This window comes from Anser anser (assembly GCF_964211835.1).
Source record: "Anser anser genome assembly, chromosome: 1".
In the NCBI taxonomy this organism is placed as follows: Eukaryota; Metazoa; Chordata; class Aves; order Anseriformes; family Anatidae; genus Anser; species Anser anser.
The window spans coordinates 10,238,811-10,263,953 of NC_139720.1; the positions used below are offsets into that span (position 1 = coordinate 10,238,811).

The window sequence follows — 25,143 nt, forward strand, 5'->3', positions numbered from 1 at the left end:
AAAATTACAGTGATATACTGTTTGATTTAGAACACCTTGTTCTATGTGAAAATAAACATCATCTGCAACAGATGATCTCATAACACTGGAATGTAAAGTAAAAAATGAAAGACTTTGAAGCATGTCATTTTGATATATTCAATTTTTTTCTTAATGTGGATGGCACTGTTATCTTACAAGGTTTTTGGTAACCCATTGTTCTTACCCTGTACAGCAAGGTCTACTAACCACCGACCTGCAGAAAGTTCTGTCTCCACTGGCTCATCAGCCAGTAGTTTTGGCAGTGGATACAGCATGGATAGTGAAGGCAGCAGCAGTGCCACAGGAGAGAATAATCTGTTTCCCATCCCAAGAATGTAAGGCTTTTCCTTTAATATACTTTAATATACTGAATCCTCTGTCCTTTGAGAATGTGTAGCACTTTCACTTGTCAGTCATCTTCTTATGCAGTTTTCTCTGCAGATGAGTTATGCATTAGAATAGCAGTTAACTAGGTAAAATTTCTCAGAGCTCGTACCTTCCTTTTGCTTTGTTGAACATTGAATTGTTATTAACCAACCAAATCTCTACCTAAACCTCATAAATTTATTGTTGTCACACAGGAGAGGTTGCCTTTGATGCAAGTGTATAGAGATGAGCTTGGGTTATGTTTTAAAAGTGCAGTTTTCCTAGGCTAGAGAATGCTTAATTTAAATTTTCAGACTGACCTCCTTCTTGAAGTATGTGTTAGTTGTGCAAACTAAATTCAGATACTGGAACCAACTGAACTTTTCCCAAGTTTTTAAGAGTTTGAGCAGAATTTCTCAAAAGGTCTTGGTTGGAAATTTTAGTTCAAGATATTTTTTTTTTTTTTCCCTGAGGTGCCTGTAGTATCAAACTATTATCTGTATAGTGATCCTATAAAATGATTAAATAGTAAACTCCTAAGTTTTACCAGGATTTTCTTCCCCTTAACTATGGCAGTATAAATGTTCATTTTGCAATTTCATTTATAGTCTTTTACAAGAAAAAAATAATGTCTCTTGATCAGCTTAATGTTTGTAGCCTGAATTTTTATAGCTTGACTGTTCTTAAAATATTAGTCAGTAGTAATGCATTGTACTGAACAATGTAGTGTAGTCCTTTCAGCATCTGCAATAGTTGTTCCATGTTTTTCTCCAGGACACAAGTTGTTGCTTTTCCTTTGCAGCCTAGACATATTAGTTAAAGCTGCAATAAACAACATGTTTTAAACTTTCTAAAAAAGGCTTGAATTAAAAAACAAAAAAAAAAAGACTCCAAGACTCCATTCATTCTCTACAACAGTGATGTTTCTAAGTATGAGGAAAATAGCCTCCAATCTAGGTTTTCTTTCTCATCTTCAGAATCTAGGAGGACAATGTGAGCTGAGGCTGTGGGGTGCCAATTGCTTAATCTTTACTGAACTTTTCACTCATGTTATTTTAGCTTAAAATGACTTATACTTCCCAGTGGAAAAAAGAGATTATTTTTAATTGGAATTGTCTATCTCAAAAGAAAATTATTTTGCAGCCATCTCTAATAAGAAAAGCAAAGATGCATAAAGTCCTTGTGTACAGAAACACAAAATGCAGCAGAGCTCAACAGTTTTTAGTTCACTTATACAAAATTGAAATCCAAATAGTATTGCTTACTGTGTATTTTTTAGCAATATGACTATCTACAGCTTCTTAGTAGCTGGCTGACAGATTCACGTGTTTATAAAGCCTGAAGTCAGCTGCACTTCTACTTAAAAAAAAAAAAAAAAAGTTTCCACAGCTTTCAGCTTTTCCCTTACAGTATTTGTTCCCTTGACTTTTGTTAAATTAAATAAAATATATCCAGCCTTCTTATTTCCTGCTCCATGAACTAGACAATATTTTTTTTATTATCATATTTTTAAGGTAAATTGTTTGTATGCTGATATTGGACAGACCCCCTAAAAGTTAAACAGCACATAGACAGCAAATGCTTACTTTTTGTTATTTACACGACAATATAATGAAAATGAATGACAAAATTACTGTTTAACATCTGAGACCTTTGGGATTATCTTTGGGGAGAACGTTTTAAAACAGATAACTGTTTCTATTTTGAAGTCTGGATAAAAATAATGGTATATCTGAATATATGCTTGACTGAAATTCTAGTCAGCATTATGTTCACACTGATTTGATAATGACTTCAGGGACTCTAATACACTATAGACTATACACTATAATACACTAATATAGCATAACCATAAGACCACAGATCACAATTTGAATGAAAAACGTTAAGTAAGCTAAACAATTTTAAGTGTCTTGGTATATAAAAACACTTTTGTTGGTAAGCTCTCTGTTTAGATTAAGTTTCTGATCTATCAATAGAAAAAGAGTTGGAGGCTGCAATTTAATCTCTACTTTAGTCTGAATGTTTTTAGTCATAAAAGAATTAATGACACCATGGAAATTGTTTGAAGAGGTAATTTATTAGAATACTTGCCTATATTAAATATTGCTTTAACTATCAAGGGAAATTAATCATTTAATACAGCTAAATTAATTTTTTAGTCTATTTAGGAAGGAATTTGTAAAAAAAAAAAAATCCTAAGTGTTATATCCCTGAAAATTATTTATATTCCCATCTATGATAAAAACTATGCCACTGTCCTGTGTAACCATCTATACCAGTAAAATGTCTGTAAAATGATATTAATTTACAATGCAAAGGTGAAAATCAACTGAACAATGTGTGAAGAATCTAGCCCTAGGGACTAATAATTCTTGTATCACACTTGTAATATGCTTTGTAAAATATTACCTCACAAAAGAAGAATAACTTTTAATTAAAATTGAGTTTGAAATCGCTTTATAAACTGACATTACGTTCATTTTCTGTTCATTGTGAACATTCTGTTGCTGCCATGAAATGTAAAGCTGGTTCACTGGTAGCAAAGAATCACTGGCCCTTTAACCCCAGAGGAATAACATGTATATGAAGTTAATTGCTTATATTCTCTATCACAGCATTTCAGAGTCAGGAGAAAGACAAGTAGGAACATAAACATCTCAAAAGTTTTTGAGGGTAGTTATAGTCATGCATGTATATTCACACATGCATGCATGGATGTACATGCATATACAAGCATGTGGAAAGAATTTTAAAAATGTAAAGTCTTTCATCTTACCTAACACTCACTGCCAGAAAATAGACATCCAGATTTTCATCCAGGTTCTTTCTACATCCAGTGGAGAAAGATAGAGGCTGCAATAGCATGCTTTATTCCACTCACCTTATTTTAAGATTAATGTAAGTTTCAGAACTTGTCTCTTATGCTAAACCTAAACTGTAATGCAAAAGTAATCATTAAAATAAGATAATGACCACAAACATACACTACCTGAAGTAATGGTATTGTAGACCAAATAGCAACTCAGTGACTCCTTATATATTTCACCATTCGCCATAACAGGATGAAGTGAGGAGAGGTGAGGAGAGGAGTTATACTGACTGCTTGCAGAAACCTGAGCTGGTGTGAGGCAGCTTGCAAACAACCCCTGATGGCCACATTCTTTAGGATCACAGAGGCTTAACAAAAAAAAAAAAAAAAAAAAAAAAAGTCTGAAGTGATCTTTCCAAATGTCAATAATAGCAATAGAAAAAAAAGTTTGTCCACTTTATTTTCTTGAAATTATGTATACATACATATATTTACAGTTTGATTATTTATTTATTTATTTATTTAATACCTGTTTGTCTTCTTGTGCTGAGCCAAACCTCATTGGTTTAGATGCATAATTTCCTTAGATCTCATCTCTTCATGGTCTCATTGACAATATGATCATGTTTTTTTAACAGAGGGAAGATGAGCCAGAATGGACAAGAACCAGTAAAGCAGTCGGGAGTGGGATTAACCGATGCAGAAGGTAAAAAGAAATACAAACAACACTACAGTGGTATCCCGTTCTATTTATAGAACTGATATGATGATTTCTCTTACTTGTTATGTTATGAAAGATTGGCTTATGTTCTCTCTGTATGGTCCTGACTTTCATTTACTCTGAGGGCCCTTTACAAATAGCACCAATGTAATGAGTCTTCAGTTCAAATGAAAACCTTGTCTTACCTGTTTATTTAAAGTAATTAAATAGTTAGATTGCAATGAATAATATCTGTCTTTCAATGTTCATTGCTTTTCATAGTATTGGAATAAAAAATATGAAGTATGGAGCTGACTCAGTACCCATTCAATCAGTAGAAAACATCCAGTGTCTGTCAGGCTCTATTTTTATAGCATTTCAGAATATTGACTTTACGAAGCAATTATTTATTTTGGTGACTATATAAAACATTAAATAAAAATGTTAGCTGAACATCAAGCTTGACTACTTAGACTGTGATGAAACTCTTATCTGATTGGGAAATCCTGAGTGATTTTTTTTTTTTTGGTATGAATGTGGTGCTGCTGAAGAAGGAGCCATTGTAATATTGGAGCTGGAAAGAGCCTGACAGGATGGCTGTTACAGTTTCATGAGCAATTCATGTATAATAATGGACAACTGCATGACATTTCAGAGACAGTGTTTTGTATTAAAGGATATGTTAGGAAAATTCCATTTCCCTTTGTGTAAACGGTATATTCTTTCAAGTATATGTTTCTGTTGACCTCAAATATAAAACTTAATTATCATGAACTTCATGTTATTATTGAAAAAATATTTTTATCATTTTAATGCATTTCAGCACTGCTTTGGGTTTTTAATTAATTCATAAATTGAAATTCATATATACAATTGAAGTTAACTTCATGTTAAGTTCAGCCTTAAAAAATCAATATTTATCAGGTTTCTGCAATCTGTATACATGGGGCAACAATTGCTTTTGCTATATTTGAGGTAAAAATCGTCTAATGTTGCACAGATTTGAAGAAATTAAACTAGAATTTGAAGGCAGAACAGTAAACACTCTTTTTCAAAGCAAGAGTCCTGAACTATGTATACGCGTTTTACTAAATCTTTAAATACATGTTACTCGTCATGCAAAAATCCAAATTCAGATGCTTATCAGATTTCAATTTGTTCAAGGGTATTTCTAAATATTTTAAAAATTAACTACTTTTAAAAAAGAGAAGTGGTGGGATGAAAATGGGAAATCAGGAATTTTCCATTTTTACTTTGTGATGGTATGTTTTATACAGAATGATAACTGTAAACAAATAGCTTTTCATCATTTTGTTCTTCATGAATTGCCCCCTAGTTAATGTTTTGGATCATAAACTTCAGTATATAGAAATACAAAATGTTTTAATGTAATGTTTGTATCTCACACACACATGCATACACATTAAAAACAAAACAAAACAAAACAAAACACCCTTTTCAAACTTTCAAAAAGACGTGTATGCAGCATTTGGTCACTAAAAGTGCTTTTCCAGCCAAGGGCATATTTCTGCTCATCTTCAAAATCTACAGGTAGCTCAAGAGACGAAATTCTCTAATTTTCACTTATGATACAACTCAATTCTCCTAACCTGAAAACTCTAAGAGCTGCAATTACAAGTCTGAAAAAGATGAGTGGTCCTCACTAAGCATTTTTTCTCCCATTTGAGAGAAGCTGGACTGGCCAACCAAGTTTTTAGTGTCTGACTTCTAGCTGACTATTTTGGTACTGATCAATTTCAAATGATAAAATAAACTTAAGGCCAGAAAACCTTTCAAGAACATTTCAGTTTTGGCATGTAAATATAATTATCTTGCAGGGATGTAGTTCAGTATTCAGAGGAACTCAAGATTAACCAAAATTACGTCAATATTATAGAATTATTGTAGTATTATTTTCATAAATGAAAAAAAAAAAAAAAGTGAATGAAAATCTTAAAGTCTTAAAGATCATATTATATCTTTTCTGTAGCATGCTTTTCTATGTTATGGACCAGAGGAGCCCTGCAATTAACTGAAAGTAAATAGTCATTCCCATTTTTTATTAAGTAGTGGCTCTCATAGTTTACACTTGTATTCTCATTTGCAAATAAAGATTGTGTTATACTTTAAAACTTTTAACTATAGTACTATTTTTACATTTTCAAATACTCTTAATGGATGAATTCTGTGAAAAGTAGCCTGTGGATACTTTTAAAACTGTGTAGAATATGTTTAATTGCTTCAACATACAGGTCTACTGCTACTTGAAATACTTTAGTCACCCAGGCCCTTCACACAGGCCTGGCAAATATGGCGGGGACTTAGACAAGATCTTTATGACAGGTAGCAGCAGGCAAAGCAATGTAGGAGTCTCAAATGGTGATGAAAACTGTTTTTTAGGCTGTTGAACCAGGACTGTGGCAACAGGGTTCAGATTCATCTCACTGGGTACGACACAAAAATGTACATCAGTGAAATCATCAGGGAAAAAAATGCTCCTTTTGTAATTGCTTACCCACTTGAGAAATGTGCTAATGTTCTGTTGGGAATGTTTTTGTGCTATTAAGATGTACCAGTTAAGTTATAAGTAAATATTGGAAAACAGTATTATTTACTTTGTTGAAACAACCAAATGGTTGATATAAATAACTGTGAGTATTGCTATGACAACCTTTGTTTCTCTGAACATATCACTTTGTCATTTTCTGTATTTTCATACTAGTTAATAATATAAAATAATTCAGAGTTTTGCTCTTGGGCACTGTGTAACATTTATTTTTATGATATGCGCTGTTGCATGCTATCTTATACTTGCAGTTCTGCTCTGAGCAGAAAAAAAAATTAATTTTCTTAAACTTCAGTAAATCTTATGATACGTATTGTGATCTTCTTTGAGTTAATGCAAACCAATTTCTCTATTCATTTCAAAAAGTGCAATATATTTTGTTTAAAGATCAGTTATGACATGTTTCTGGAATATTACAGACAATACAGACAAATTAATGATCATGTTACATGTAAGGATTGAAACTAACAATTAAAAGCACATGATTAATATGTTGATTCAGTCGTAGATCATGATTGGTTTATCTTCCCTATGTAACTGCTAAGCCAATAAATCACAGATGGTATTTTCCACCTAGCAGCTATTTATCCAATTAAGAAATATATGGGGAAAATTATTTTCTTATATTTCAAAATGGTAAATATACAAGGTAATCCCAGCTGCCATTATCTACAATAGAAAAGAACTATATAGATATAACTAGCATTTTAAATGAAATAGTTTGTTATAAGTAAATTTTGGGTCTTAGTTTGAAGATGCTATATACATGTAATATATCATTAGCATTACAGACACTGAGGTCCATCTGAAGCAAATGATCTTTTAGGAAAGATGAAAAATATTTTAGGAAACATCATTAAGCATGACCTGGCTTCACTTGTTCAGTATTCTTTGGAGTGAATGAATACTCGCAAAGCCTCTGTTATACTCTGTGCTTGGCCTCGTTTACAGACTTTCAGTCAGCAAATTGTAAATATTATATGGGGACTGAGTGACTCCCCACCCACTTCCTCCAATATAGTGATTTATTTATTTATTTATTATTATGTTTCTTTGGGTTTCCATCCAGTCCATGTCCTGAATACCAAACACTTCTGTACGCAGTTCCACCGTGGCCCAGCAGCTCACTTTCTGACCTTTCCGCTAGTCCTTTGAGCATCAACAATGTACTAAAATGAAGTCATAAGCCCATAAGCAGGAAGCTCTGTCAATGTATAAGTGAGTGAAACTGATCCGAAATGTCTAGAATGTTCTTATAAAACTTTTGTAGACCTATTTCCAGACCTGAGCAGGAGGAATAGATTTATATTGTTTCAAAGTCTGACAATGAGCTTACTGAGATTTTGCAAGATAATAGTGATATGCACCCATTATTTACATAAACATTCATAAATGTTTCCAGAATTTTGATTTTTGCATGTTATGCATTTGCCTGAGTTACAGATGGAAAAAAAAAAAAAAAAAAAAAAAAGATGAAATAGCATCCAAACCTTAAAAGACTTAAAAGATGTGCAGGATGTCACTCTAACAACATTTGGGAGGAAAGGTGCATGACACCTGGAAGTAAGTGACTGGCAATCATTTGACCCATAAATTTTTCTTTATATCTTCTGGAGTAGTCCTGGTGAAATTCCCGTTCACTGTGCCTGCCTGGAATACATACAGCAGATGGAGAAAATGTTCTTGGCAAGCTGTATCTTCCTTTCTCTTGAAGGGATTCCCAGGAGTAATATGTGGATTAGCTGTTGAGTACAACAAGGCATGGAACAAACTGACAGTACAGGCACAGCCAAGCATTGCTGCTTTCTTCAAAGTAATTAAAACTCAGAAAAATATATAGGTTCATTCTCCTTTTACTTGTGGTTTAGTCAGGCTAAAGTAACTTTAATCTGAGCAAAAGTACTCACTGGGTTATTACTGAGAAAGAGCAAGGGCTTTAGATGTTGCCTAAATCTACTTGCCACATCACCACAATTTAAAAATTTAGCATTCTGTTTTTGTTGTTGTTTATTTTTAACTCCAATTGTTGAACTAACAGAACCATAATATTAGGCCTTCTGAAGACATTCAGAGACAAATGGTCTTTATTCCAGACCTTCAACCAGATAATACAAGTTAGAGGGGAAAAGAAGGCAGATGAAGCAAATGCTAATCACAATACAATTACTGAGATCTGCAAATTCTTTCCTATTCACAAATCTCTACTTTGAAGTTTTAGTTGCCTAGGCTGAAAATATGTATTTTATTGCAGATGAGAAACTTGAAGCTATCTGTATTATTTCACAGAAAAAGAGGACTGTGAAATCAGATTAAAATATGATACTTCATATTGATGAAGCAGGTTATAATTAGGAGTGGACGTCTTGCTGGATTAAAATCAAGGAGTTTTTTACTGTCTTTGTATAACTAATGGTGACTTTGAATAAGAACTGAGCTTGGGAAAAAAGTAGGAGAGGGATTGGGTTAAACAGAAATTACGTAACTTTATGATCACCTAAAACTTTCTTTCATAATCAAGTATAATATCTATCTTTGTATCTATTAGAAGGTAACTTCTGTGAAACATAACACCATCTTTTTAACTTTTCTTAAATATACAAAAAAAAAAAAAGTAAAATTATATATTGTACAACTTCTCATTTCTAGGTTTATGTCAGGAAGTGAATAAATAGATGAATGGCAGCAGTCTCCAATTAACCTACAAATCATACATTGCATTTATTTTTCTTAAATGTAGTTAAATTTAACTTTTTTTTTTTTAAAAAGGAAAATTCATATCCTCTACCACACAATCCCTGACTCGCAAAACACTAGAAGTATAATTATCAGCAGAAAATGAGCAAGACAGAACCAGTTTCTTTTACAACAGCAGAAAATTTAACTTGTTTTGCAGTAGTTCCATGTTTCTGTACCAAGGCTCTATCCAGTTCTTTTCAAGGTCATTTTAAACTACTATCTCAAAACTACAAACAGAACCATCTATTATGTTCTTGCACAAATGGGATATACTGTCTTTGCTTTTCTGTCTTCCCAATAACTCATCAGTGTTGAACCTTTAGTGCTACCACATACTAAAATATAAGTATGTAGTAGTAATATATGTATATTATACGTATTACATAAGTAATATTACATTGCTTATAATATTACATATTACTTATGTAATATAAGTAGTGCTACCACATACTAAAATATAAGAGAACCTGAAAAAATAGGCTGGACTTTCAAGTATATTTCTTGAATCAATAAAATCTTGTAATCCCTGAGTGCTTGACTGTTGACTTGATTGTAATGGATATTGAGCCATGAATTTAAAGAGAAAATCAGTCAATATAAAGTGTTACCAACATTGACCTGAGCATTGTCCGAATTATATATATATTTTTGTTTGTTTCTGAGTTCATGTCTAGTAGTATATAGAGAAAGAAATTTCTGAACACTCTCAATGTCTTTCTTAAAGACAAATACAAGCTTGGTCATCTCTTTTCTAAACTACATTTTTTAGCAATAATAAGCCCTGTGTTTATAGGTTTATTGTACCATTCTGACTTACACGTAGGGAAGGTCATTGTTTCTAAAATAAAATATTTCTGACTCTAAATAAAAGAGTTAAAATGTGATCCTTGCCCAGGAATAGATCTAAATGAAAGAATAAATCATTGACAAGTTCCTCTACTATCTTTATAAATAAAAAGGCTACAATTCAACCTCTCATTTTTTAAACTGTCTTTAACATAAAATCACAACCTTGCTTTCTGCCATTGTCTTCTAGCAAAGGGCTACTCTCTAGTACTCTTGACAGCATAAGATTAATCAATGCCACCAAAATTTAAAGCAGACAATACCAGCAAAGGTGATTTCTCGCATGAATAACTGCTTCAACACAACGTGGGAAAAAAAAGGGGGGGGGGAGGGGGGGGGGGAGGATAGGTGAATATAAAATAAATAATGCAGCTGCACTTGCAGCTAGCCTGTCACATGCTTATTCCCTCATACTGCACCACCTTTATTTTGGGGAATGATAATTTGTATTTCAAAAATTGAAAAGGGGGATATTCTTTCTGTCATAAGGGAACCTTGAGCTATGAATGAGGCTTGAATACACTGACAGTAGTCTTTCTCCTTCTCTTTCTATTTTAAGCTATCTGTAACATTTTATACATGCTTCCCCAAACTAGGAATAACCATACTACTAATACCTAAATACCTAAATAATAAGAAAAAATCTTTCAAGATAAACAACAGCAGTATCATAAACTTAAGAATGATAAGCTTCCTCCCAAAACTCTGGGAAACATTTTTTTCATCTATCCTTGATTGGCCCAGTACTCTAATTTGCCCACCTGGATCTCCAGTAATAATTGGAGCAATTAGTTCTGCCTTCATGAGGTATTTGCCAGTATAACCCAGCTGGTTTTCCTGAAAAGAAACAGAAAGAATTTAAATTAAAAAAAAAAAAAAAAAAAGTGACTTCAGCCAGAGATAAAAACATAGGAGGAAATAGGACTAGATAATCTTATATATTACTGCATCCACGTCACAAACATTGCTTTATATAATTACAAACCACCCTGTTACTAAATTATTACTATAAAGTGTCATTAAAAGAGAAGTAAATAATCCAGGAAGTGTTTTTGTGAATAACTAGTGGCTAGTCAAGCTGTTTGGGCAACTCTTGTATGAACTGGGGCTGGCTGGATATTAGCTATTAAATCCTTTGGCAAGAAATTTTAAGTAGCTTGATATTTTTAAGCTTTCATTTAAAATGTTTGCTTTTTCCCTGAGATCTGTAAAAAATTACTAAATGTTAAGAAAGAAAAACAAAACTTAAAGCAAATGAATTTCAACTTTAAACCCAAATAACACCCTTTGATATGGTGCTTCAATAATTATCTGGAAAGATATTTTTCTTGCTTAATGTTCTTAATCACTTTTATTGGCATTGTTCTTAAATGCTTATTCACTAACACATCACTGTTTGGGACTATCCGGAGGATTTTTCTGGTGACTCCTTGGAGGTGTGGTGGGGTTAGAGGGTTTGGGCTTGAGAATAGTAGTGTTAGGAATTCTATCAAAAATTTTACACAACAACATGCTGTTATTTATTAGCATTTTTGGAGAAATTATTTAAGCTATGTCTTTGGGGAAAAAAAAAATGGTTGTGAAGGCAACCTGATTGTATAGCTACTGACACATTTTCTACAAATACCAGTTAATAAAGGTGACCTTCAGCACCAAGAAGGAAATAGGAGTATTTCTCCACAATCCCATCCTTACCCCCAAAATGGAATAAATGTGAAGATGCTGAAATGCATGGATTCTGATATAAGACTGAAGAAGGGCTCCTTCACCTAGTGAGTAATTTAAAACATCTTTTAAATAGAGTCAATTTTCATGATCAGTGCTCATTTAGAATCAGAGAAAAAAAATAGGTTGAGACATTAATATGAGAGAAGGTGTATTGTTAAATATTAATTCCTCTTTGAAATGAAAATAGCAGTTATTAAGTAGAATTTTAAAATATAATTTCCCTGGATGTTTTTGGTGGTCTCCTTCATGATTAGGACCCCAAATTTTGTTCATACTTTAGGAAAAAAAATAAGTGAAATAAATCTGTTTTAAGAGCAAGGGCATTCAGTGCTGAACTATGTATAAGCTATTATGTAATAGTGGCAGGACTGGGGTTGAATGGACCTCAGAAGATATCCCATTTTTCAAAACACACTATTGTTCCTAAAAGACTTTGCTAACCTGCATCAAAAACCTTAGTGGTGATAAAGCCTTTCATTTCTTTGGACAGTCTGTTCTAGAGTTTAACTATCCTTGACACTAAAATGTTTATCCTAACTTCTAGCCTAATCTTTCTTGCTGAAATTAAAGAGACAAAGCAGAGTCCAAAATTCAAGCTTTTCCACTCACAAACAGCACATTTTAACAAGCACTCCCTATGCACAGATTTTTCTCAGCTTGCCTAACAGTGATACCACAGTTGCTCCTAGCGGACATTTCTGTAATAGAGCACCACTTTTGTATTTATCTGAAACTGGGGGGCAGGGGCAAGTGCAATAACCTGCTTCTATAATTAACAATTCTTTTTAAGTCGTTATTGTTTGTAAGTCATGTAAAAATAGCTAGTATTGCATTATATGGTTTAGAAGATTATTCTTTATTTCTTTCATTAAATAATTTATAACTTGCTTAGAAATTGAATTATTATGCTGGGGATTCACAAAGGGCTTTCCCCCACACACACACCTGTACTTGTAGTATAAATCCTTTTTTAGGCTGATATTCAAACAGTTATCTTGGAACGCTGTTTAAATACAGATGGTCTAGAGCATTTCCAGATAGGATCACATGTCAGGCTAAAATTAAACTTTTGCTGATATTTATGTTAGCATCTGAGAAAGCTTAGAATTAATGGACTGTAAGTTCTATTTCAAGACAGAAGTTTTTTGAAAATCGGTGTGTTATAATGAATATTAATTTTACCTGTGATGAAATTGCCTAGATTTTTCTGACTCTTGTGGTCGGGAATCTTCTTTCATATATAAAAATAGAACACTGTGCTTTGTCCCCAGTTTAACTACAGATGAATATGCTTACCATAATGATCCATGTTCATTATTTCATCCTATGATAGTAGGTTTAGAGACTTGCAGTTTTCATGAAATGTGTTATCCATTCCTTTTTCTGGAAAAGTTTCCAAGTGTGTATTTCTACTAAAGAAATCCAAATAGTTTGTCTTTGTATAGGCATTTGTAATTCCTTTAAGCTATTGTATGGGCACTCTTCCCTATTTTGTGATATTTCTTCTTATACCACTAGGAGGGAATCAAACAAACAGAAGACTGAGACAAATATAGTGCCAGAAAGTGATGTGCTATACATTTAGAACAGGTTGTAATTTGTGTTTGTTTGTCTACAAGGATTCAGGGGCTTAAACATAGGTATATCCTGCTGTTTTAAATACCCTAAAGTATTTTGTGGCCAAGTCCAGCTGCTGCTTCAGAAAGTCATGGCCATCCTGCAGATTCTGCACCACATCTTCCATTCCTAAGCAGGCACTTCAGTTTCACTAGAACTTCTTGTATGGTCCCAGATCCTTACATGTATAGGCATAAACCTGATTTTCTCCCACAGCCTGGGCACTATTCAGGATCCCCTTCAGAGTCAATGGAGAAGGATTGGCAGTCCAGGTAGCTATCTGTTAAGAATCAAAAGATTATCATGAAAATTTGCAATTTTAAATTTGCAAAATTATTTTAGATAGATGAAATCAGATGAGATTACTTTAAGCCTTGGTCTACCAGATGATTCCCAGGTTTGCATGTGTCTTGATGCCATCTACTCCAAAGGTCTTTCTCTGCAGAAACACCTTTGGCATGTTTTCATTTTGTTATACTTTTTAAAGTTTTCTTCATATTTTTGGGTGCTGCTTTGACTTTGCACTCTGACTGATTGTGCTCTGATAATAACATAACATGACTGAATTTCCATGCCTTGAAAACACATTTCTGTAGATCTCCTGGGTGAAACACCAGATACATCTATCTGCCATCACATTTCATGTTTCACACTGCTAAAATGCCTAGAAGTTCACATTGTTTCCGAAAGTCTGGTAACATATTGACTATGATAATTAGTCAGTTTGTGTGATTTACTAGAAAAAGACCCATATGTAACTTCTGTCAATGCATGCTGAGGATGATATGGATACTTTCTCTTTTCTCCTGCTGCTCACATCGTATCTATAGCATTTATTCACCAGCTTCCTGATCTCCTTGGCTGTGTCTGGCTGAGTGTTTAACTTTTTAACAACATATTCTTATCCATAAAATATTCTGTTATGTTCATGAAAGATGATGGATTCTCCGTGATTTTAATGCAATTATTCATTTTCCCCTCTTTCTCCCCTCCCCCGAACTATACCTTTCTGATTAATCTAATCATCTTCAGGGTTTCTTTTTTCTTGGCAGGTAAAAGAGAGAAGGGAGCCTGGCCTCCTTGTCTCTGGGCTTTTGAGAGAGTGATGCAGACCCTTTAACTCTTTGTCTCTACATTGATCTCAAGTCTATTTTTTAGATTTTGTACATATTATATAACATACAAAGACTGACTTTATACAGAGAAACTATTTCTCATGTTTGAAAAAGTGAAGGCTACACAATATCCAGACTCAGTATCTTTTTTTCACACAGTGCTTTCTCTTCAAACACTCCCACAAAGCTAAATTATCCAAGTTCCTGCAGACTTATGCCACAGATTGTTAAAATTCAGAGACTATATAGTGTAGCAATGGTTTTTAAATCCATGACATTTGTACATGAAAGCTGGAATTTCCAAAGTAAAGAATCTTTTTAGTGTTAAAAAGAAAATTAAAAAGATTTTTTTTTTGTTTATGAACATTTTATGTACACTGAGCTTTCATATCAAAGGATGTGGGAAACAGAGCATAGGATCCCCTCCTCATCACTCCTTATTAACAGCACCTTACTTAGCTGTTGTTCCACTGAGTAAAGAGGCTACTCTAGACTTATAAAACTATACAAATATAGTGAGACTTGAAGAGTCTTGGCTTGCCAAATGTGGTGGAACAAGAAAGTCAAACACACATATTCCCATCCCCTTTCTGATATCAACTGCATACATGGAGATATTTTTAAAGCATAGGAAAAAAAAAAAAAGAAATTTCTCTGATTTCTGCTATAATTCCGAGCAGAAAATTCTTACTTAAGGATTCTATGATTATAAATTAAGTAAAAAGTATTCAGATCTTTTTGGATGCATTTTATGAATTTATCTATATGGTAATTCTTACCTGAATAATCCCAGTTTTCATACTCAAGGTCAATGCCAACAAATTTCTCACATCAGAATTTTTTCAAAATATTATGAGTTTTGATGAAGAATTTAAATTTCAAATAAATAATACAAACCTAAGAAGGGATACATAGAAATGACATCCTTCTTCCATGGTTTCTCAATGCACCATTTGACTGAATAACCTGATCTTTACAATGTAATTTCTGATTACAAAATGAAGATTCCAATGTACTCTCAACTGTCTGAAATACTTTGAGAATACTGGCTGGGGAGTCTTGTGTAAACACCTTTTCTGATGATTCCAAGTTACCTTAGATTTTCAGCTAAAGAACCTCCAGATTTTATGCATCATGTTGACAAGAAAATGGAGGTAGTAAACAAAGAAATTGCTCTTATCTGGCAGCTGTAAGTAATGTATCCTGTGTACATCTGGCCTTCCATCCTTCCTTCTGAATTGCTATTTTTGCCATCTCAAAATGAATTTTTGAAGTGACATTCAACTCATTGCAATACAGCTGAAACATGTATCACACAAATGCTTTTGGCCTCTACCCAAAAGGGGATTAGGAGGAGAGACTTACGATGGTCAGCCTGCTACGCTGTCCCTCTGGAAATTTTCAAAGATATACTGTATACATCATGTCCTCTTCCTAGAAGCACTCATCTATTTATCCATCTGTACATAAATGTAAGTCTGTCACAGATTTACATTTCCATTTCACTAGAGACAGATAAATGCCCTACTTTTAACATCGGTTCAGTATGACCGTGAGTCTTCAGTAGACAATCAATCTTGTGTAGTCTCCCAAAAACTGACGTCAGCTTATATGTATAGATCAAAATCCTTAATTGTCCAGTCTATTCTTCATTGAGTTTAACCCCTTTGTAGGGATGCAAAAAGTCTTCAAAGCTTACTTACAAGACATGGGTAAAATACATAGGAAAAATAAAAATCTCTAAGCAAAACTAGATTTACAAAATAATTTCAGGAATAACTCCAAATACCCCACTAAGCAAGCTGAGCATAGCCTTACTATGAAACACAGCCTTGACCAAAACTTCCCTTGTCTAAAAGCAAGCACTTCCCTGCTTTACTTTACTTCTGAAAATAATGTTACATAATTATCTTAATGTAGGCTGCATCTACATCATTTTTTTGATTCAAAGCAGTAACATACTTTGAAATAAATTCTTCAATTTTACCTTGCTTTACACTGAGACATTTTCCTTTTTAAAGCAGATTTGATACATCCAAATCAGGTTAATTTTGAAGTAATCTGAAGTGGAAAACCTATTCCAGGTGAGCACTTTTTGTGCTCCTGTCCCTGGGTATGTTATAACCATAATCAGTATTGGGTCCTTTAGAAAGAGATGGTCCACATGCAGAAAAGGAATATTTTTATCAGGGAAGAGAGTAAATCCAGCTTCAAGTGGATTTCTGACCATATAGGTACAATATAGTTGTAGCTGCCACAAAACTGATTGCTTTCATCTACTAGTCTTTTCCTATTGCACCAGATTAGATGTTAATGTCAACATAGTAAAAGAGAATTAATCAAACATCAAAGTATGTAAGGACTTGGTTTGTCACTTAAGTCACTTGAGAACCCAGTTTTCTACTTTTTACTACCTAACAAAGTTATAGATATAAAATACATAAAAATACACACATATTTTTCAAAATATCATCCTGTGTTCAGTATGGTGAGAAGACCTCTTTGTGTCTGTATAAAGGGGTCTAATGAAATAAAGGAGATAAATGTGTCAGCTGTCACACTGCAAGAAATCAAACATGAAAAATGTGAACAGTGATGGACATTTCACCTTCTACCACACTGCACTGATGGAAAGCCTGTAACAAAGAGTCTTTATTTATCATGGCAGCACTTTTGTCCTATTCTGCCTATGGTCTTTAACTCCCTAGGTTTTCACTGTACTGTATTTAATTTAAGTAATCAGTATTCTATTTCAGAATGTTGCTTTCAGATGGAATGAATCCTTTGCAGCAACAGTCTTGTTGGGATTCAGATCAGCCACCTTGTCCTAAGAGGAATACCTATACTATATAAATTTTTTTGCATCTAGTTGGTTTCAGCACTGATGCCAGTGGGTTTTGTAAAATTGTGGTTAGACTGTGAAATAGAAGGTAAGATTTATGAACAACCTGAAGTAGAAAATTTGTATAATACCGCATGTTAGGAGCAGAAGTGGAGTCAGCAATTTGAACTTAATGTAGGTGGCTATAACTTCATAAAGTTAAGTTTTAGCATGAAGAGTTAGTGTTGATTAGCTCAACAAGCTAACTCAATTATCTATCACTGTGCTGAGTCAAGGTAGATTTAATATACATGGATTCTTAGGATTATTAGATCAACTTCAAAGATTTATATGTATACATATATGCATGCACATGTGCATATATATGTGTGCCTGTATGTATACATATGCATGCACATATATAAATGAATGAATCACAAACACACATATACATGTATATGTGTGAATATACAGATGTATATTATGATCTAGTAATTGTCCTACATAATGTTTAGAAAAAAAACTCAATTTTGGAAAAATTGCTCTCTCTCTGCAGGATTCTCCGTTATTCAAACTATCACTTTTGTTTCATTAGCTTTTGTAACCCAGAGAATAAACACCACCGTTTGTGATTGCAACAGATTTACAATGGGATGAGACCCGTGTATCAAACCGAGTCTGATTTAGAAAGGCAATGAATCCTGTTAATCTCATTCAGCCTTAAAATTGACTTTTCATGTGTTCTACTGGTTTACTGGTCTTTTTTTTTTTAATTAAAAAATAAAAAGAAGAGCATTTACAACAATTTAACAATTACTGATTTCATTGGTAGTTTATTTTGATCCTGAAGAACAGGATAAGTACATTTCTAGTCTGATCCTTTAGATTTTGCAAACATAACCTGCTTAAGTAGTATAGGAATTTCTCTGAATAGTGAAGGTTTTGTTTCAGTCTAATACTTGTTCTATTTTCATGTTAATTCTCTAATTAAAAACCTAGACTTTTGTCTGTTATATCAAACAATCTAATCTAGTAACCTTTTACAGCTGGGACCTCTGAACTAGATAATGCAATGAGAAATTTTATCATGGCATTAGTGAGATGATCTGCCTCTAAGGCAAACCTTTTCAATTAGTGGTGAGAAATAACAATTTTGAAGGTGTAATTCATCTGACCTGTTTTAGAGATATATTTGCAAATAAAACAAACCACATTCTAGAAGAGCAATTGCTCTCCTTATACTTTAAAGGGAGCCTTGACAACAGCTGAGATAGAGGCATCAGCATTCTGACAAATGAATATATCAGCCGGGTCTGTCTCCAACAGACATTAAATAACACTTGCTGTAAAATGTTATTCTATATGCATCAAGAAGTAACTTTTAAACACATTTAACTTTATTTGACAAAAATGCTAATTTGATTTGGTCTGCAGTTCTAAAACTGCTGCTGTGCTCAACAGCAAGTGTAATTACCATTTAGAGTGTTAAGTTCCATAATTATTTTGAACTAACAAGAAGCACAAGATGGTGTCAATTTGCTTTTTGTTAGAAAAAGCTCTAATTAAGAGGTGAAAATTGGAATATGGGGGAAATTTGAGGTCAGCCATTTACTCAGATATATACAAAATAAGTGCCTTGAAATCACAGATGTGTAACAGGACAACAGAGATCAGATTTTATTTCATTAAAGATGAAAATTGAAGCAGATCACAAACCTAAATTAAGGACCACTTTTGTGCCTCTTTAGAATATGTTACAAATACTAATTCTGCTTTCATTGTATTTATATAACCTAATACTTTTAGTTCTCCAAATTCAGTGTTGCAAACCAGTTCGATTTATTTATTTATTTATTTTCCCCAGTGAAACAGGAATTCTGCCAGGATTAGCAATCAATTAACTGGTAAAATATGTTCCTTTTTTGATTCTACCTGAGGGAATTCCCACACTAATCCTCTCTTTTCTCCACCCTTCTAATCTCATGGGAAAGAGTACCAAAAAAAAGCACAGAAATGGTATAGACAGCCTGCAGAATTCTTCCATGGATTCAGTGACTGACACAAAGTTCATTAGAAAAAAGAGAAATAGGAAAACTCTCATGATTCACACTGTACCTAGAGCTACTGATTGCCTCTTAATTGGTTTTGTCTCTCAAAAGAGTTGATGCCTTGTGTTTGTTGAAGGAAGCCCACTCTCAAAACACACTAGCAGATAGCAATCTCCCTGTTCACCTGAGTCAAGCCTCACAAGAAGATCAAAGTTGCCTAAAGAGACCATACATGCTTTTTTCTGAATTCTGTACCTCAGTGGAGATAGCACTCCTATCCCTATTGTCTACACTGTTGTTCATCACAAAAACAACACATAGCAAAAAAAACCAAACAAACAGGAAAATCAGGTAAATCAAATTAAAATGAAACTCTTACAGTTAGTAAGTTTCTCTTTTTTTTCTTTTTTTTTTCTTTTTTCTTTTTCTTTTTTTTTTCCTTATTTTTTAATCCAAGTTCCCTAATATTTTTCACAACTGGGTAATAGGATATATAACAAGATAGTAATCTTGGTCTCAGATTAAAACCACAGTCTCTTAGATAATTTTAGAATTAGGATTTGGGTCAGACATGGGAATGTCCTCAACAGTTCAAACAAATTCCTGTCTCATGTATCTATGGGTTTTTCTGGGTTCAGAAAAGCACTTCGTTAACTGTTTGTTAGTGGAAGGAAGACAAGGATTCCCATAGTGTTGGATTCAACAGCTTGTGAAATGGAAGAGAAAGAACTCTGGGAGCCATCAGAGGAACTGAGATGAAACTAGGAAGAAGAAGGAACAAAGCTGATGCAGGAACTAGTCAGACTGTATAAAATAATGCCCATAATTCATACTGTGGGCCTGATAAAAAGCTTGGGGAGGGAGCAGCCCACAAGGAAACTGATTATCTGTGTGTCAAAAGAAGAGTGAGGAAAAGCCTAAATTTCTTTGCTTAGACTTTTCTGAGGAATAAGAAACGTTCAATGGGAACAATGAATTTAAGTGTCCTTCAACTCTGAGCAGCTCCCAACAGACTGTCACATATGGGTTGACAGCCTGTGCCAGTCACACCTCACGTTTATAGCTGACAAAAATGATCAAGGTGACTGCACTTCCTTTTTGATTTTGGCTTAACATTTGGGCCAAAGTGAGAGAAGCAAAGCTGGTCATTTCTGAGATCTTCCAAACCATCTTTATATAAGATCTTCATATTAAGTTCACTTCATGAACACTCATTCCCAGTATTAGAAGCCCTCTGGGAATAACTACCAACCTTTGAATTATATAAAAAACAAACCCAGCCATACATAGCCAATCTGAAAAATGTATGAATCTGATCTCTTCAGATGTCTGCAGCAAAACTAAGTGATGAGGAATTGGGCTTATATTCATGCTACTGTACTACTGATCATTATCTCCAGTGGCAAAACTCTTGAATGTGCAGCTGGACTTGCTTTCATGCAGGAGTACTAACTTGTTGATATATTTATATACAGCTATATTTAAAGCTCTTTTCTCGAGGCAACGTCTTTTTATTGTAAAATGGGCAGGCTGTGAAAAGAGATTTTTGTGCCACTATGTGTTTTCAAACAACTGTGGGATAATGTGGGGACTGCAAAGTATTTTCAATATTCTTTTTACTTCTTTAAAATGAGGGAAACTAAAAATATACAAATGATGCCCAAAGCAATTTTAAAAATACTGAAAGTGCTGACATTGGAGAAAATGTCGTTTTCCCACAAAGCTATTGATTTTTACATGCCCTTATCTCAAAATGTACAAGGTCCACTGTGTTCTGCTCTACAGAATTTGTCTGAGGCACTCTTCAAATCCAATTTCCTTTGTGTAAGTCAGTTTTACTAGGACTTCAACAACTTTTCTTTACACAATTAATTTGGAAAATTGCTTTATGTTCATTGTTGCTGCATACTGATCAGCAAAAGTGACTGTGTAGGGAGCAGGTCATAGGAAGGGATTGTCATCTTCCACCAGGTATTTGTGAGGCCACATCCAAATAAACATGTCCATTTTGGGACCTCCTACAGGTTTGAGGAGGCTCCAACAAAGTGCCAGTAAGATGGTTAACGGCCAGAGGAAGTGGCATGGAAGAGAGGCTGAGGTTTTATATAAACCTCAGGAAATGAGCTGTCCTTAAATACCTGAAGGGAGAAAATAGAGGAGGTGGAGGCAGACTTTTCTCAGATCTCCACAGGGGGAAGAAAAAAAAAAGAAAAAAAAAAGGAAATTCGGAAATTCTAACTGAATATAAAGAAAATGACTTTAGTTAAAACACTGAGTAGAGTTGCTCCAGTGCTGCTGTCAAGCTTCTTGTAAGTTTTTACAACTCAACAAACAAAGTCTGAGCAAACTGATGAAATTTGGAAGTTAACCCACTGTAAATGTGGGGTTGGACAGGAGACTTCCACTGTTCTCCCACTATATTTAGCATTGATGCAGTCTCCCCTTGAATATTGTGGGCGGCTATGGGCTCCCTAATATGAAAAGGATATTAAGGTACTTGAATGCATTCAGGGAAGGGCAACAAAGCTGGTAAAAGGGCTGGAAGACATGTCCTGTGAGGAGAGGCTGAGGACTCTTGGGTTGTCTAGTCTGGAAAACAGAAGGCTGAGAGGCAACCTCATTGCCCTCCACAACTTCCTGAGGAAGAGAGATGAAGAGGGATGCACTGGTCTCTTCTCCCTGGTAATCAATGATTGGATGCACATGGGAATGGCATAAAGCTGTGCCAGGGAAGGTTCAGACTGCATATTGGGAAAAAAAAATCTTTAGTGTGAGGGTGGTCAAACACTGGAACGGGGTTCCTAGAGAGGTGGTTGTTGCCCTGTGCCTGTCAGTGTTCAAGAGGCATTTGGATAATGCCCTCAATAATATGCTTTAACTTTTGGGTAGTCCTGAAGTGGTCTGGCAGTTGGACTAGATGATCTTTGTAGGTCCCTTTCAACTGTTCTATCTTAACCCTTTCCTTTCTGAATTATTTTGAGTCCGATTGTTTCATTGTTGCTTCATAAAGCACAATGTCGAATGTCAGCATTGTTGCTGACATTGAATAATGCCATTCTTTCCTTCCCTGAAGCTCATTTCATTCTTCATAGTGGTATAAAACATATCTTAAATTGGTTTGGGTGAGTAAGACTAAATGTATACATTGTGGGATGCTGGGGTTGATGCAATTAGTAGGATCAGTTCTGCCAACTAGTTCACTAGGCAGCTGTACAAATATTTGTGGCTAAGGAGTTAGTATTATGGAAGTTGTGTGGGAACAAATAACAGGAGTGTGAAGAGTGTTCTTTCAGGCCCAGTGACAGTTTATACTATTTAAGGAAGAGTAAGAATCAGTGATTAGATACAGGTAAAGTTCTTTGCAGTTTGACTGGTGCTATGGTATTATTTTCTTTAAGAGGACATTATTAAATGGCATAATTTTCCTTAAGAGGACATCTCACCAGGAAGAATTAAATGCAGCAATCTACAGCAATTGTTTGTAAACACTCCATGGTATTTTTCAAAACCACTCTGTTGGCCAAATTTCTCACAAGTAATTCTGTTCTATTGCTTGAAATTCCCTGCTGCAACTATAGACAGGTAACATATTCTTTTCTTTCCCTGCCCTACATATATGCCAGCAAGACTTAGAATATCTCATTGCAGGCTTTGTAAATAAGTGTTTTTGTTGTTGTTGTTGTTTTAATATCTTTGCTAAATAACAGAAAATAAACAAACTAGATCTGCTATGTTATTCTTTGTCTGAGAAGTAGGATGATGGTTTTATGGGTAAAGCCACAAGGAAGACTCAGCAAGAGTGATTGTAGCTTCCAGTAGTGGTGCCAGTTTTGTCTTTGACATTAGAGGTTTTAATTCTGCCATTACCAGTCCTTGCTTTCAAATAATAACAAACAGCTATGAAAATGAGCAAGCACACTGCTCAACAGGGCAGCAGACTTGCCGTGTGTGTCTTGAAGCATTCTCAATAAAAAGGTGGTCCTTTGCTGGAGCTTTTGTGTCACATGGATAAAAGAATTAAATTCAGCATAGAGCTTGAAGTCTCCTGTTATGTGTCTTTGTGCTCCTCTGAGATAAGTTGGAAATTAACTGAAACTACCAATATAAATTTAGTTGCAATTACTGTCAGTAGCAGTAGTTGCCTGACCCTTCCATTTAGAACAACTGCTTATAATTGCTTATAACTTCATGCAAGTAATAAATGTCAATATACAATACAGACCATTCCAAAAAATAGATGCACGAAGAATATTGCATGCTGTCCCACATGACATTAAAAAGAAAATAACCTGAGACAAATTTGTATGCTGTCTTAGATCATTGCCAACTGAAAATAACAATGCTACTTTTTTTTTATTATTACTATTATTATTTTTTCACTTTACTAAGTACCACTGCTATTACTGTTATTAAGGGAAACAAAAAAATTTCCAACAGTTGAGAGTATGTATCACAAAAGAACCTGAGATAGAAATTTTGATTATTTCAGTGGAAATCATGACTATCATAACTCTTAACTGAAAGCATGATGCACTCCTCAAGCTATTTAATGTAGAGGGATGTATTTATTGTTCATCCTGAACTATATTGTATAAATTTGATTTCAAAACTTGAAGTTGAGTGCCTTGCACAGGATAATTAGATGTCTTGCAAACCATTTCAGGATCAAGCTCTCAGTCTCCCAGCTATCTATAATGTCCTTGATTCCAAGTCATGGATTTAGATAGATAGCTACATCTTTTCCTGCAACCAAACAATATCAGGAAGGAAGAATGAAAATTGTGAAAGAAGTTAAAAACGGTTTTGACCTGCATTGTATATGTATCTTCAAATTTCAGAACTGAAGATAATAAAATGCACATATTTGACTGGTAAAGCTTTTCCCTCTTTAGAAGAGTTACTGAGACAAAATTGTGTATTCTGCACTGTGAACAAGACTAATGTAACAGCACTTATAGACCTTGCAGTTCAGCAGTGGATCCTCAAAGTTTTGTTTGTAAAACTGGACACAAGGAGACACTTCTGGTGTTTGTAGTCATAAGGGGATAAAATTGTGGCTTTTCACTGAAATAACGTCAAAGACAGAGCATGCTCTTCAAGTTCTGCAGCCTTGTAGCCCTATCTCTCAGAACAATAATCACTTTGCAGAAATGATTAGGGTTATCACTACAGTCAATTAATCCATTAAAATGAGTAGAGTCTTTGAATATTAAAGAGCAGTATCTTGTAAATCAGATAGGGAGCTTGATATTGCAGGTTAGGTACTCAGTTTTGTAAAAGAACTAAACTGCTACCAGGTAAAAGTCTAACTGTAAGTATAAAAATATGTATTAGCTAGGTTATTCTAGATTTGTTTGTTTGTTTATTTGTTTTTTAAATCTGTCTTTACCTTTCAGTCTCCATACTGGTTTGCTCAAATAGGAAAATCTCAGGGGAGCAGATTGTCTCTTATGTTGCTTTGTACTTTCTACCTTCTTAAAGAACATTAAACAGAAATTAATTTCTGTTAAAAATAAAAATGAAAAAAGAGACATAAGATATTCATAATGTGCAGGGACTTTGCATGTTTATCCAGAAATTCTGAAACACTAGAAACTCAGTTTGAAGTGTCACAAGAACGAGATTAACTGTAAAATTTCAGCCACTTGCAACTCTGGAAATAGATTTTCTTGACAGATCTGGAATATATTTCATTTCTGTGGTGCTCTAGAAATATATATGCAAATGAGATTTATAATCAAGTCTTAATGCTCTTTGTTTACCCTTA

General features: G+C 34.1%; 2 protein-coding genes across 7 annotated transcripts in view; one reads left to right on the forward strand and one right to left on the reverse strand.

The window, feature by feature from the left end:
- Nucleotides 1-25,143, reverse strand: part of LOC310883163 (uncharacterized protein) — a 447,119-nt gene that overhangs the window by 351,260 nt on the left and 70,716 nt on the right. The gene's annotated exons all lie outside the window — the stretch shown is intronic.
- Nucleotides 1-25,143, forward strand: part of PCLO (piccolo presynaptic cytomatrix protein) — a 373,598-nt gene that overhangs the window by 320,481 nt on the left and 27,974 nt on the right. For all 6 annotated transcript variants that reach the window (XM_083802973.1, XM_083802968.1, XM_083802972.1 and 3 more), the window contains 2 exons: nt 215-356; nt 3,838-3,905. In XM_083802973.1, coding sequence (XP_083659099.1) covers nt 215-356; nt 3,838-3,905 — 210 coding nt within the window. The remainder of the gene's footprint in view (nt 1-214; nt 357-3,837; nt 3,906-25,143) is intronic.